Genomic DNA, 16,621 nt, shown 5'->3' with positions numbered 1-16,621 from the left:
GTGTTGTGCTTGGCGCAAAAGCTTGACGCCAACAAGCTGCAGTTTGAGATGGTAGATGGTGTCTGGTGCTCTGCATCTAGATAATGCCTGCACCTAATTCATTAGGGTGCTAACCACAGCTGAAACCTTGAAGATACTGTCACCATAAAAGTAGCAATTATAGATATCTGTCCATCTGAAATGTTGTGTTTGTAGTGACAAAACACACTAGATGAAATTGAATATAATTTAAAAATCTGCTTGAATAAATGTCAAAATGCCAATTAATCTTCTGTTGTATAGATTTTGTCCTGTTGTCTTAAACTAAAGAAAACTGTTCACCTAAATAACCTCTTACTACTCACCATATGCTTGGTTCAAATGAGTAAAGCTGAATACCCCAGTGTCCTCCAGTCTTTCCATGAGCCAGTCATGTTCTACACCTCCAAGGAATTTCTCATACTCTGCATCATCTAATAGGCGAGCTTGTTCTGTAACCTTTGCATGCAGAAATACATAAGAACTTGCACTCGAATTAAGCAAAGACATTGACTCAGACAAACTTCTTGAAACTTGTGATTTTTTCCAAGAGTTGGATCCATGGCTGCTGTTCAGACTGTTATTATCCCCTTCTTCTGTGGACTCACATGCATAGTCAAGGCTTACGGGAGATTCGGTTGACTTTGCACTGCTTCTACTCTTCTGTGGCAGGAGAGATCTATTTGAAGATGAGCTATCTGTAGAAAATTGTTGTTGAAGAACACCTGCTATCTTCCCATCGTTGGTGTCTGTTGCTTGGTCTATATCAAAAGATCTTTCTTCAGAGGATGATCTGGACTGCTTAGACCTGAAGACATTCCCAAGATTAGATGAACGTGGAGATGTCAACTCAGGAATAAAAATATCCCCATCCTCTGTGTAATCTTTGGTTTCACCCTCAGGATCTACTGTAGTATCTAACATTTTTCTAGCTTCTATGTTTTTAAACATCTCCTCTTCTTTAGCAGCAACACCTATATTGTTGACATCATGAGTTGCAGATTCAGTTTCAGCTAAGTAATCAATCATTTCAAAGGGTTCACTGTCTGCAGACTGATCATCTCCGTTAGCCACAGACAGACTAGAGTTTCCATGGCTGTGAGGTGGACATTCTTTGCTAATGGAATTTAAACTGGTTTCTGTAGCAGAACACATTTTATCCATTTGATTATTACTAGAGTTGGAAATCTGAATATTCTGGGGTAAGGCCTCCTGCTCCTCTTTAACAGAGAGATTGTGAAAACTTTTATTCACAAAGTCATTGTTTTCTTGGGATTCCCCTGTCATTGGTGGCTCAGCTGCGGCACAACTGTGGCCCATGTTCTCTTTGCTTGGATCACACTCATTAGGCAGCTTGCTTTCATTGTTAAAACTGACTGATTCCCAGCTGCAAGATGCATTTGACAGGTTGCACCAAGAGTTTGAAGAGCTAGAACTATGGCTCATATGAAATGATTTTCTTGTTCTTCTATTGCCTTCGTCAGAAGAAAAGCTGACTGCATTGGAACGAATAAGGTTCTTCCTCCTTTGTGATGAACTTGGCTGCAACGAGTCATTGTCTACAGAGATGTTTTCAGCTGTACTTATAGTGTCAAGTGTTTTTAAGGCTGTAATGCAAGCTCCTGGTTTTACTTCAGCTTCCATTACCTTGTGGTTTCTGCAGGTGCTCGCCAACACCTGACACACAGAATTATGATGCTGTGAATACATGTCCAGAACATTTTTAAAACCGACTTCTCCATTAACTATTGATTTTGTCACACATTCAAAGTATTTCTGGGGCACATAACAGTTTTCATCAAATTTTGGAAAGGACTGTACATTTAATAACTCCTTAACAGAAAAAACTAAAGACATTATATCACCAGCAAGATTCTCTTTATCTTGTTTCTCAGACAACTGACTGTAATTTGCCAGTTTTTCTACTGCCTCTCTACATAGCTGACTTGCATGTTCATGTTTGACATTCTCATTGTGAAGCCACTTGTGCACATTTGCAAGACAGAACACTGATTTCACAAAGCAATGCAGCTCCTGTTTGCTTGTAACTATGTCCCCTTCTTTCTTGGTGAGGAGACCAATCTCAAACGCCTCTTTTGCCTCCATAAGATATTGTGATTTAAGCTCCATTGGACATTCCTTTGAGAAACTGTAGGATATCAGACACGTGCCCCGAATGTTCTAAAAAGTGCATAAAATAGCAATACTTAGAATATAATGAAATAATAAGTTGCTTGTTTTGAAACTTGCATGACATTAGTTGCCTTATGTCATAACCTCACTGATACAAAAATGGGGAAAAAAATCACATTTAAGGGATGAGAGCAGCTGCCTTTGATAAGTCTCCACAAAGCAGTGAAAAGTGCATTGGCACCATTTTTTTAAACTTTCTACAATGGGGATGGAGGGGGGAAAACATTGCTCTTTTATTTCTTTCTCATTATTAACTACTATGAGAGTGGGCTGGTGTTACCATTTATCTAGCCTGTTTCTATTTATTTCATTCATTTTCATTACAGGGAATCCAGGATACCTTCCCATTGTTCTGTTGTTAGGCTGCTGGGGGGGGGGTGATATCACGCCAACTTGCAGTACTGCAGTAAAGATCAGAGCACATGTCACATGACTGGGGGCAGCTGGGAAACTGAAAATATGTCTAGCCCCATGTCAGAATTCAAAATTAAATATAAAAAAATCTGTTTGCTCTTTTGAGAAATGGATTTCAGTGCAGATTTCTGCTGGAGCAGCACTATTAACTGATTCATTTAAAAAACATTTCTCCCCATGACAGTATCCCTTTAATAATAGTAAACATTTGCAGAACTACAAGTGAGCTTTACATTATGTGGTATGTGTGCTCGGCTGTATATCTCATTTTGGCCAATTATGTTGTTTATACATGCTTTTGCTAGTTTCTTCATCCAGGTAGCAATCTCATTGACATGGATCACAATTATGTGCAATTCCATAATAAGCCAAACAGATGAATCTAAAACTGCAACCAATAGTTTTATTACATTAAGCAGAAGTCCACCAATTGGACTTCTTGATTCACACTAACAGAACTATACAAGGAGGGGCAGAGAATTAAGCTTTCACTTTAAAAACTGTTATTTCAATAGCACAGAAATATTTACCAGATTGACGAGCACAAAGAGAGGTGTGTACGGGCTAAAGACAGCAGCTAGTTTGCATGATTCTGCAGCCGACAGTAATTGGTGATCAAACTCTTCCAGCAAAGTCTGCATAAGAAAATGTTCAAACTATCAGTTCTCCATAAAAACACAATAAGCAGTCAGGAAGAACACAGAACTGTGTTACAATTACAATAAATTGATATTAACCAAAATATGACTTGCTAAGCACACAACCGAGGCTGAAAAGGGCAAAAATCATCAGAATATTTAAGTAAATTGTGAATTGGGATGGTGAAAAAAGATCTGGGGGCAACAAAAATGTCACAAATGACAATATTATATTATCTGTTTTACAGAGAACGTAGAGAACGTTTTTTATTGCATCCCAGTCACATAAAAAAAAATCATCTCCTTAGAGCCGTCATGCACAAGAAACAAAAATAAAAGATTCTACTTCTTATGGGAAAAATCTATTATACAATAGATAGAATCAGTGATCTCCAACCAGTGGCCTAAAAAAAGTTGATTTGACAAGCGTTTCTAAAATGCACATGGCGTATTGCTAATCAGTATGTGATGTACAGTCTTGTTGTACAGATTAATTACTAATTGGTCATGCAACATGAGTAGTTTATAGGTGTCCTGTTTGAAAGACATGATTTGTCAACACAACAACATTTACAGCCAAATGCTAATAAGATTCACATGCTGCAGGTCTCAATATTAAATGATTCAGAATCACAGTGCATGGCACAATAGCATACCTCCCAAATGTCCCGTTTTTCGTGGGACAGTCCCAATTTTGACAGCTCAACCCGCAGTCTCAGGTTTGTTACTGAAATGTCCCAACTTTCTCTTTGATCTCCTGCACTGAACAGCCAGTAAAAGATACAAAGTTTCTAACTTTATTGGCTTTTGGCAGAGAGCCCAGAATAGATACTTTTGTAACAATTGAAGATAAGCAGGTCTCTTTGGAGAACTCCCTTAAGTAAGTTGATTTACAGAGGCAGAGAACATAAGTAAGTACAAAAAATAAGAATAAATAGAGGAGACATTTGGAGCACTGGCAGAACAAGAACTTGGATGAACCGCAGTGCTCACACTCTACATGAACTGACCAGTTCTGACCATAAGTTTCTGTATTTATTTAGGTTATTGAAAGACTAACATTTGATGATATACATACAGGGTACCAAAAGAATAACAGCCTTCAGCAGCAATGTACAGAAAGAAAGAGAAAGGATAATGGGTATAACGGCCAATAAACAACAGTACCTACCAAGCAGACATGACTATTCATTTTGAACTTCTGGTAATCCTCCTTATTCATTGAGATAAAGATGTCTGCTAAAATACCCAACGATGTGGACATTCCCTGAATTAAAAGGAAATTAAAAAAAAGGTTAAAATGTACATTGAGAAACATATGGGGTTTACCTCATTATAAACTTGTTACTAAACACCTGTTTTTGAAAATGTATTTACTTGCACACAATTACTAATAAACCATGGAATGTGCACTGATCAAGCCCCTCTATATATTTAAAGCAAAAACGTAGGCAAATCAGTTGCATTTCCATCATACCTTACATTTACTTTAGTTACCCTTAAAGTTTTGCCACAACCTCCTTTGTATTTTTGTACTTTTTGGAAGGAAGTTTTGATTACTGAGGTTCTCGATGAGCTATCAAAACACACTGGGGACGCTAAGTCGTAACAAAGCAATTGCCAACAGTTTTTTGCTGCAATACAGTCCAGAATAGTACTTGTGTAAGAGCACCCATATACCGGAACCACTGCCCTAAGGCTAACAGATATTAAAGGGGTTATTCACCTTTAAATTAACTTTTAGTTATGTAGAGATGGATATTCTGAGACAAATGGGTTTCATTTTTTTATTTTTTGTGTTTTTTTGAGTTATTTAGCTTTTAATTCAGCAGCTCTCCAGTTTGCAGTTTCAACAATCTGGTTGCTAGGGTCCAAATTACCCTAGCAACCATGCATTCATTTGAATAAGAGACTGCAATATGAATAGGAGATGGCCTAAATAGAAAACGGTGTACTAACAAGTAGCAATAACATTTGTAGCCTTACAGAGCATTTGGTTTTTAGATGGGGTTAGAGCAGTGGCGGAACTACCGGGGGAGCAGGGGGTGCGAGCGGGCCAGTGCCCGCACCCCCTCAGGGACCCCCGGCAGTCCGCGCGCCGCTGTGCGGCGCATATTCCCGGCCAGTTCCGAGTGTACGGAGGGGGGCGGGGGCCCGGCTGCGCGTCCTGCGCCAGGGCCTGCCCCCAGTGTCGGACTGGCCCGGCGGGACACCGGGAAAATACCCGGTGGGCCCCGACCCTCTTGGCCCCCGCCGGGCCAGAACCCCTCTCTAAATATTTATACAGTCCCGGTGGGCCCCGGTCCCCCCAGTCCGACCCTGCCTGCCCCCCTCTAGTTACGCTTCTGGGTTAGAGACCCCCATCAGAAAGCTCGAAAGTGTCAGCAGAAGAAGGCAAATAATTAAAAAACTATAACAAAGAATAAAGACCAATTGAAAAGTTGCGTAGAATTAGGCATTATATAACATAATAAAAGTGGTGAACCACCCCTATAAAGAAAGAAGAATCTTACAAGACTATTAAAGAATACAAACCCAGTCCTCCAGTCAAAAGTCTGGGACACAAACGGAAGTGCAGAGTACAAAATTGCAAGAACTTAATACAATTCAAGTTGCTTCTCTACACATTCCCTGACTAGTGGCAATATGCTGTTTCAGCCTGTTCTGATGATATGTATGCAAGATGCAAAAAATGTATATGTTAGTATGTCCGGTGTTCTACAGAATTAGCATCATATTTATCAGATAATTTCGGGGTTCTTGTGACCCACTACTCCTGATTGCTCAAAGTCTTAAAACACATATACTGACACACATAACAGCTTACAGGGTGTTTAGTCCCTAGTGCAAAGGAAAGGTTTACAATAAAGACTTCCCTTGTGCATCCAAAGCATCCCTTCCAGACTATAATAATTGATCAATTACTTAAAACAGTAATCAGCGCACCTCGTTAAACTTCAAGCTAAAACTTCCTCTTTTTAAGGCTCACTGCATCTCATTATGAGCGGGGTGTTAAGATCCATAAGATTGCCCCAGTGACTGCTCTGTCATTAAATCATTTGCTTTTGTGCCCTACTGTAAAACTATCACAGATTATAGAGGTGGAGAAAACACAGCAAACTTCTCCCACCTTCTGATGTTTATCTCAAGAGCAAGTCTAAACACACTGCCTCTCCATTCATCAACATCAATCACAGCAGATCTCTTTTCAGGGAAAATTAAAAGGGGGAAAAAAAAAAGAAAGTTAAATTATACCTTTTTGTCTGGGATAGGCAGCTCAGAGAAGCCAACAATGGATGCCCAGATCAACTCAGCTGCTTCATACCACATGCCTGAAAATGCAGCAAGTACAAAGGTTTTGTTGAAATCCCAATGAGGCTGCAGCTTTGCACAAGTGTAAGTTTTAGCTTTTAGGGGATTTGGTTAAAGGGATTTCTCCTGGGTTGAAACAGGGCAAATATTGCTTTATTCAGAACAGTTGTTGAAAATTAAATTAGCCACGGCAAAGCCCAGACAGAGAAATTGGTGGAATCATAAAAACACACTTAATAGAGAATAATTAGAATTAAAAGATGCAAAGTAAAGTAAGGTAAAATCAAAAGCACAGACAAGACCCTTTTTGTTTATTATTTCTTTCTTTTCTGCCTCTGAGCTCATAGACTTCATCACAAAATTGCACCAATATCAGCCAAATTACGGGAATAAGGCCAAGTAGCTACTTCGTAATACTACTAAGCTCACCCTGCCTGTCTCCTCACTATCTACTCCGTCCCTGCCACTTGGCCCACAGCATTCCCCCTGACTCTCACACCCCTCTCTTCACAGCCCCTGTCTATTGTGTTGAGGGTAGGGTTGCCACCTTTTCTGGAAAAAAATACCGGCCTTCCTATATAGTTATCGTTTTTCTCTATTAATAACATTGGAATCAGCTATCATTTTTACCTGCTAGGCCGGTACGGCCAGGTGGTTTGCTACAGATTGCAGGTCCACACAGGGCTAACTAAGAGGCAGTCACCCATAGTAATTTTTTTCAAGCTTAGACCATTAAACAACTGTTTTGAAGTCAGATTATGAATGCAATGTACTTAGAATAAGGCCAAAGCCAGACCTGGCGTACAGTCCTCTTCTCTCAACCTGCGTTTTTGTAAGCAGGTGGAGAGAAGCTGATCCATTCTCATCCGCAGCTCCATGTAGCCACACTGACAGGCACAGCTTCAGCCTAGATGCCGCTGCACAGAGCAGAGTGGAGATAGATCCAAGAATTCCCACTTTCACATTTTTTGGGCCAATCTCCACTCTGTGTAGCTGCATCTAGGCCGAAGCTGTGCCTGTCAGTATGGCTACATAGAGCTACGGATGAGAGCAGATAACCTTTCTCTGCCTACCTACAAAAAGCAAGTGAAAAGAAGCAACCATATGCCAGGTCTGAGTTTGGCCTAAAAGCAATAGCCTAAAGGGCGTATTTCCACACCCATAAAACTGTCACACAAGGAAGCTCTGTACTTGACAACTGCCTTTAACTTTAAAGGAAAACTATACCCCCAAAATGAATACTTAAGCAACAGATAGTTTATATCATATTAAGTGGCATATTAAAGAATGTTACCAAACAGGTATATATATTTAAGTAAATATTGCCTTCGTGATGGTCTATGTGCTGCCTCAGAGATCACCTGACCAGAAATACTACAGCCCTAACTGTAACAGGACGAAGTGTGAAAGCAAAACACAATACTCTGTCTGTTAATTGGCTCATGTGACCTAACATGCATGGTTGTTTATGTTCACTGTGAATCATAGGATACCAGGGGGCGACCCTTAATTTTTAAAATGGCAATATTCTATTTATGATTACTCAATAGCACATACTACTAATAAAGTATATTATTATGAAAATGGTTTATTTAGATTAAGCAGGGTTTTACATATGAGCTGTTTTATGCAAAATATTTTTATAGCGACCTTCATTGTTCGGGGGTATAGTTTTTCCTTTAGCTATCAGTGCAGATCTTCTATTTCTTCTCCATATTGGTTGGACCTGACTGCTCCGTGGCAGCATGGTGCACAAAAACACTGCATGTTGCCCATTAAATAAACACAGTTTAAAAAAAATAATTGTTTAAAAAAAAATTATAAGGAGTAATATATTCACTACTCAGCAAATATAAAGCTGCCTATTTGTAAAGATTACAATTATATTGTAACGGAGTACAAAGATGACTTACCTAATTTCTGCAAGATCTGCCCTCGGATCTGAATGCACACAGACTGAACAAGAACTTTATCACTTTCATTTGTGTATTGCCAAGAACCTATAGATAGATAGAAAAAAAATATAGATACGTGTTTGTAAAAATATTTACTGTATGTTTTTTTTTTATTATTCAAGATTTTTATTTATTTTCTGTGAAACTTTTACATACATCTTGCTTATATACGAATGATCATGACAATTACAATTTCTATTACATTAACACAGTTACTGTATGTTTTTGTGTAAATATATGTGTGTTTAAATTAATTTTACTTTCCCCTTGTACAAGCAATTCTCCCTTTTCAAGACATTACAGGCCTTTTTTGTCCTTAAATTAACTTTTACTATGTTGTAGAGAGTGATATTCTAAGACAATTTGCAGTTGGTTTTCATTTTTTATTATTTGTGAATTTTGAATTATTTAGCTTTTTATTCAGCAGCACTCCAATTTGAAATTTCAGCAATCTGGTTATGCTAGGGTCCAAATTACTCTACCAACCATGTATTGGTTTGAATGAGAGACTGGAATATGAATATAAGAGGGTCTGACTAAAATATGAGTAATAAAATGGAACAATAACAATTAATTTATAGCCTTGCAGAACATTTGTGTTTAACGTGGGGTCAGTGACCCCCATTTGAAAACTAGAAAGAGTCAGAAGCAGCCAAATAATGCAAAAAATATAAAAAAAGAAAACAATGAAGACCAATTGAAAAGTTGCTTATAACTGACCATTCTAGTACATATTAAATGTTAACTTAACTGCAAACCACCCTTTTAAGAAAAGATATCAAATAAACACACAGCTTTTTAGATACAACACTATTTTATTTGGCCATTTTCTCAAGGAAGGAATGTGACAAATGTAAGGCCAAAGACATCTAATCAAACTGTAATACAATGGTTTCTCTGCTGAAAACACAAACACAATTCCAACCACAGACAACTAGATGGTAGGCAGACTTACAGAGTTTATACCTAAAATGCTACACTCAAGCCAGAATCACCCACTTCGCACACCCTTTTGTATTGGAGATTGTTCAGCACTCTTGGGGGGTCTGCCCTACGTTTAAGAGATTTAAGCATACCATACACATTATTTGTGGCATTAAAATCCAGGATTTAGGCTAACTTTACATTCTTATTCTGGGGTTGCCAATATGTGCAGTCAAATCCTTAACAACCAACAAACTAGTCACTCATATACTGACTGCTTCAAATTCCCCTAGAGCAGAGGACCTTATTACAGATCCAACTAATTTTAATCACTATAATCTGTGAAATCTATTAAATCGCATTTGCAAGACAATGGTTATGAGCACATACTATCCCTGAAATTGTTTCAGATAGGAATGAAGAGCCACACCAAAAAGTATCAGGGAGACCAGGGATAGTACACATGCCACCATTTCTTCTTCTTCTCACTGCATATATTCATTTCCATGACCCCTTAGCAAACACATATTTTTGCCAAAAAAAAATCTTAAATTTCTAAAAAAGTACTAAAAAGTACTAAAAAAACCTCAACCTGTGTCTGAATTCAAAAATAAGAACCTACGTTGAGGCCACTGGGAGCAACATCCAAGGGGTTGGTTGCTCATGAGCCACTGTTTGTGGATCACTGTGCTAATAGAAAACAACTCAGGGAGGGGCTAGTACTCATACACCCGTGAATGAATGATCTTATATTTACATTATATTTACATTCAGCTGGTCTACTCTATACTGACTTCAGTGCTCAAGTTGCACTGTTGTTGAAACGTGTAAAGAAGACAGTTATTACACTATATTTAAACTAGATGTTAAAATGTGAGCATAATGTAGTTTACTAACATTGGCGGTATATATCAACACAGCAAATTGAACAATCGCCTAAAAGTTATGAAACAAAGTAACAAATCTGATTGCTAGCTATGGGCAAAAGCACCAGTAATATGTATCTTCAATGTTAGTAGACCAACCTGTTAAAGGAGAAGGAAAGGTTAAATCTAAGTAAGCCTTATCAGAAAGGTCCATCTAAATATACCTGTAAACCCCCAAAGTAGTGCTGGTCTGAGTCCTCTGTCAAAAGAAACAGCACATTTCTTTCCTTCTATTGTGTACTCATGGGCTTCTGTATCAGACTTCCTGCCTTCATCTTAAACCTCATTGCCCTGGGCAAGAGCATGCTCAGTTTGCTTCTCTCTCTCCCTCCTCCCCTCTCTGCTGTAATCTGAGCCCAGAGCAGGGAGAGACTCAGGCAGGAAGTGATGTCACACCACATTAATACTGCAGCTCCTATCCTAAACAAACAGAGAGTTTCTAGAGCTTTTTACTCAGGTATGGTAAAACATTCTACAGAATAAATATAGCATTCTAGCTTGCACTATTGCAGCTAATCTATTGGCAATAAAATGCCTCTGTAGTTTTCCTTCTCCTTTAAATAAGCCAAGACTTTGCCCTGCAAAATAAAGCACATGGAACTTGTTATCCAGAAGGCTTGGGACATGGGGTTTTCTAGATAACGGATCTTTTCATAATTTGGCTCTTTATACCTTAAGTCTACTAGAAAATCTTGTAAACATTAAACAAACCCAATAGGCTGGTTTTGCTTTCAATAAGGATTAATTATATCTTAGTTTGGGTCAAGTACAAGGTTCTGTTTTATTATTACAGAGAAAAAGGGAATCGTTTTTTTAAACTTGGATTATTTGGATAAAATTGAGTCTTTGGGAGACCGTTTTTCTGTAATTCACAACTTTATGGATAACGGGGTTTCAATAATGGAACACACACTTGTAGTTATTTAACCGTAAAAGAAAGGCCTCATCCCAAGATCTACAGACATATTTTTAGAATCCCTTTACACCCGTTTATCTGTCACACTGAAAAAATATATTTAAAAAAAATTAAAAAGACAATTACCTGTAGCTCCATCGCTGTTTATGAGACTGCTTAATATATATTCTGCTTTAAGCAATTTCCCTGTTTGAAGACAGTGCACAATTGAATTCTCATTTTATGAAATACAGGATAAAGAAATAAAGCATAGAAATAAAACATTTTTTTTCTCAGACTTAGCAGGCATGTATCCGTTATTTTTAAATTAGTATTAGTATAAGCAGCATTTATAGGTAAGGCTTCTCAAAGCAGATACCATGATCCTGGAATAGGAATATTAAGTCCTGTATGCAAGGGAGAATATTTTTAGGAGCTGTACATGGATGTTCTTCTCTTGGTAACCCCTAAAATTTCTGAAGAACATATTTCTGTTTCTGCTAGTCATTAATTGATACTTAATTATAAACATACATAATACAATGTATGTGACATCTGTGTCCCTGAGTGATAACTTCTTAATGCAAATACAGTATGTCCCATATGGAAACTGTTTCATTTGTACTAGAATAGGAAGTGGTAACTGGTGGAGATGATTATAATACTGACTGTATCAATTTTGGTGTGGACACAGGACACCTTGCAGGAGAATCCACCTACATATACTAAAGGTGAGCTACAGCCTTTTTATAATTGAGGTAACTGGTGGAGATGGGAGTTTTGGCTGCCACATGACATGGAGAACCATTAAAGCAATGGCAGATAGTATATGCTAATTAATATATAGTAGCAAAGTCTGAGCTTTTTATTGCTTGTACTGTAGTAGAAAGATGTTGTGCAAATGTTTACTACAATGAACATTTTTAATTATTTTTATTACAATGCAATCAAATCAAATAAATCAATAAAAATATATATTGTAATAAAAATATATAGTAAATTATTCAACACTACTGTGTATCTTTAAAACATTTATTATTTAATGATGGATACAATCTAGAAATAATAATGAATACTGGAAAGCCTAGGAATTAAAGAAGCTTAACTAAATTAAAGAAGCTTAACTAAAGAAGTAGCTAGAAATGTTGTACATTATGTTTTGGGTTTCTGTACCAGACTAAGACAACCACCCTTTAGCAGGAAAGATATCTGCCTCCAAAGATGCCCCAGTAGCTCCCCATCTTCTTTTCTGCTGATTCACTGCACATGATCTGTGCTACGGTCACTTACTGATCTTAGGGATTGACTCACAATATACAGTACACATAGAATATACGTAAATGGCACAATATAACGCTGATTAGTACTTAATACAGATAATTAGTACATATCAGCACAGAAACCAGTACAACTAGCATCATAATGTAATAATCAACCCTGTAGCATCAGCTTATATTACAGACAAACTTGATTTCTGCTTGTAAATTTCTGAAGACTACCAATTTTAGCTTCTCAACAGCTGCTCAGAGCCCACTGAGCATGTGAGTGTCGCAGACACTTTCCAAGATGGTGACAAGTTTGAAGCCCTGGATCATTGCTGATATTGAGATGCTGAAACTTTAACCTGGTACAATGAGTTCAATATGTACAATATGGCATTTTTAGTGATTTTGTGTATTTACCAATACATAATGTGCCCCGGTGCAAACATTTTTTTCATTGTAGCCAAAAATACTGTAACACTTTGGGGACTTGCTTGAATATCTTCACAAAGGCCCCAGTGGGAGCAGAATTTTGCAAATAAAAGACTTGTTTGAAGCAAGTCCCCAGAGTATCTCTTCAGATATATATCTCTCAGGTCATATGACATGTCATGGAACGTCGAGGTGACTTCTAATAACCTCATATTTTGCAACAAGGGGTACTTTATTTATTATAATTATGGATGCACCGAATCCACTATTTTGGATTCCGTCGAACCCTTGAATCCTTCGCGTACGATTCGGCCAAATACCGAACCGAATCTGAATCCAAATTTGCATATGCAAATTAGGGCTGGGAAGGGGAAAATATTTTTTACTTCCTTGTTTTGTAACAAAAAGTCACGCAATTCCCCTCCCCTAATCTGCATATGCAAATTAGGATTCAGATTCAGTTCGCCCACGCAGAAGCATTCGGCCGAATCAGAATCCCGCTGAAGAAGGCAGAATTCCGAACCAAATCCTGGATTCGGTGCATCTGTTATTATAATACAGCATATTAATAGTTTCAGTGAGCCATGTGACAGAAATGACATCACTAAACTACTATTGCAAAATATGACATCACTAAGCACTGTTTATAAGGATATAAATTACAGGATATTCATAGCTCTTGTGTGTGTGTATGTGTATATATATATATATATATATATATATATATATATATATATATATATATATATATATATATAAATAATAAAGCCAACGTGACGTTTGGTCCACTCTGGAACCTTTTTCAAGGCACCGAAACGTCATGTTGGCTGAATATGCTCACATTAATGTAATCTTTTTGTTTTGCTCAAAAATCCCACAGTTGCTGGTCTTTTTGAATGCTGTATAAAGTTTTACTGTGCATCAGGGTATAGAATAGAATAGAAGCGGTGTGCCATCCTCCTGAGAGTATATATTAAAAAACAGTTGCCTGGGTGCAAGAAAAATGAAAAATAATTAAATAAGTGGGGGGAAAGTCCTGTAGTCCCTGGTCTTGGGCAAATAAAAAATATTTATTTAAATGTTTTGGCCACTACAGTGTGTGACATTTATATATATATATATATATATATATATATATATATATATATATATATATATATATATATATATATATATATATATATATATATATATATATATATATATATATATATATATATGTTTCTCAAGGATACACAAGTCCTTGAAAAAGGTCACATAGTTACAATAGATATTGTTCATATATATATATATATATATATATATATATATATATATATATATATATATATATATATATATATATATATATATGTTTTATATATATACTCAAATATATCAAGTGTCACTACGACTTGGTTAATGTCATTGTTTGCTTAGTCAAGTGGGCCTACTGAAAACAGAAGACAGGGACGGATCTGAGAAAATGCCTGCATTGTGTGCTGAATTTCAGAGGCTCTTGATCAGAAGCAAAGCAATTCAAATACCCCAGTCTGAGACCAGCAGGGAATATTTGTTAGGGAACAAAAGCTCCAATTAGTATTTTCCACGCCCTTTCACAAATCTTTCTACCTCTTTTGGCTCAGAAACCCTTTATCCCAGCTCCTTTGTGAGAGTGAAGTGAGGTTGGGTCTTGCTTTAAAAAGATGCCACTAGGTTCAGAGGAATGTCATCCATATAATAGCAGAAAGTGTTCTCTCTAGAGTCAAGTAGTTTCTAATTGGGACTAAGCTATTAAAACACAGCAAGATTATCTGAAAAAGTTGTCACCTGAATTTGCAGAGATGCGAGCTTGACGTATTACAACCTGCGGTGCTATTGGTGTGATGGGCCAGACCTTGTGCAAAGCCTTGGCAACCTGCAGAAGTCTGATGGAAGCATCTGCCCAATACAGAAATCGGTCGATCAGGAACACAATGGCCGCAGCTGTAGTGCTGTCAGCTACTGCAATGGAAGCCTTCAAAAAAATCTAGAACAACAAACCAATGAAAAGTTTAGACAAAAGCAAACTGGTTACAGATTTGAGTAACATTAATTTAAAAGGTATGGGTTGACTCAAACACATACAAGCACAAGTTTGTCACTGTGGTATCATTTTATTCTGCTTTATTGTTCCATATTATTCAGTTGTTTTGTTACTATAAAAATGTTACGGCAAGGGTTTAAAATACTCTATACCTCTTTTATGTTTCTTGCTATCCCACATTTTTAATCTCCAAGGGTGCGATAAAGAACCATTTGGATAATCCCAAAAGGCAAAGCATAATTGTAACCTTCTCAGGCAAAATAGTGCCAATTTAAATGGCTGAAACCACTGCCTGACACCCATTCCTAGGAAATTGCAAAGCTTAGAGAACAAGGGAAACAGTACAGTAAACGAAGGCTGATTCTTGCTTTCTATAGCAATAATGTTCCAACATATTTCACAATGCTGTACAGGTATAGTATCTGTTATCCAGAAGCCCATTATACAGAAAGCTCCGAATTATGGAACGGCCATCTCTTATAGACAACATTTTATCCAAATAATCCAAATTTTTAAAAATGATTTCCTTTTTCTCTGTAGAAATAAAACAGTAGCTTGTATATGATCCAAACTAAGATATAATGAATCCTTATTGGAAGCAAAACCAGCCTATTGGTTTTATTTACTGTTTACATGATTTTCCAGTAGACTTAATGTATGAAGATCCAAATTACGGAGAGATCCATTATCCAGAAAAAGCCCCAGGTCCCAAGCATTCTGGATCACAGGTCCCATACCTGTACAATAAATTTATTAATAAATTGAACATACAGAATCACATTTAAAGCAACCAATAACTGATAAAGAGGTGAAAAGAGCCTGCCCAAAAGATGTTACAATCTAAAGGTGGCCATACACGATAAGTGCAGATCTTTTCCCGATATGCCCACCAACGGCAAGGTGATATCCGATCGGTAGGCCCTAGGGCTGAACGTTCAGATTACAACGAATAGAATGGGTGCCGACAGGTCGTAGGATAACATCAACTAGCCAATGCAGTCCTCAATCGCAGGAAAAATCAAACCTGCTCGATCTATATCAGGCCGATATCAACAGCTTTAATCTGCCACCTTACGAATCCAGAGATTGCCAATTCAGGTCTACATAATTCAAATCAGTGTCCATCCCAGATGAATTTACAATCTAAGGTTCCTACCACAGGCAAACTATAGTATTTTACAGGAGCCAATGTGGGAAGAGACCAGAGCACCCAAGACCTTATTTAAATATAGGCACGTGGACAGTTGCGGCTAAATCTGGAAGTAGGGGTTACCCCATTTCTTTTGCAATTAGTGCATGCTTGGTATGAAAACTGCACTGTGCATTCACCAATCATCAAAGGGGTTGTGTGGGCAGTACGAGGTCTGGTGCCTAGGACAAAACTAGACAGAAATACAGCCATGGGAGTACCCATAAGACACTCATGCAGCTCCCTCTTTGTTTCCTCACAATTCATTTAGCTGGTCCATTGGCTGGATGATATTTGACCAATCTATGATAATGACAAAATTGATGTCATGTAAGGTAATCAACCTTGAGAAACATCAATAAACATCTATAGCTTCACAGTTACTTTGGAATCATTGA

The 16,621-nt window shown here is 37.5% G+C and overlaps 1 protein-coding gene across 3 annotated transcripts in view; it reads right to left on the bottom strand.

Annotated features, from left to right (window-relative positions):
* Positions 1–16,621, bottom strand: part of alpk1.L (alpha kinase 1 L homeolog) — an 81,483-nt gene that overhangs the window by 7,571 nt on the left and 57,291 nt on the right. For all 3 annotated transcript variants that reach the window (XM_018251366.2, XM_018251372.2, XM_041590154.1), the window contains 7 exons: positions 14,779–14,977; positions 11,423–11,482; positions 8,489–8,575; positions 6,519–6,595; positions 4,435–4,530; positions 3,156–3,260; positions 345–2,199 (listed from right to left, as the gene is read on the bottom strand). In XM_018251366.2, coding sequence (XP_018106855.1) covers positions 345–2,199; positions 3,156–3,260; positions 4,435–4,530; positions 6,519–6,595; positions 8,489–8,575; positions 11,423–11,482; positions 14,779–14,977 — 2,479 coding nt within the window. The remainder of the gene's footprint in view (positions 1–344; positions 2,200–3,155; positions 3,261–4,434; positions 4,531–6,518; positions 6,596–8,488; positions 8,576–11,422; positions 11,483–14,778; positions 14,978–16,621) is intronic.

Source organism: Xenopus laevis, chromosome 1L, assembly GCF_017654675.1.
Source record: "Xenopus laevis strain J_2021 chromosome 1L, Xenopus_laevis_v10.1, whole genome shotgun sequence".
Lineage (NCBI taxonomy): Eukaryota > Metazoa > Chordata > Amphibia > Anura > Pipidae > Xenopus > Xenopus laevis.
The sequence above is the reverse complement of the archived record's forward strand: the minus strand, read 5'-3'. Positions and strand labels throughout refer to the sequence as shown.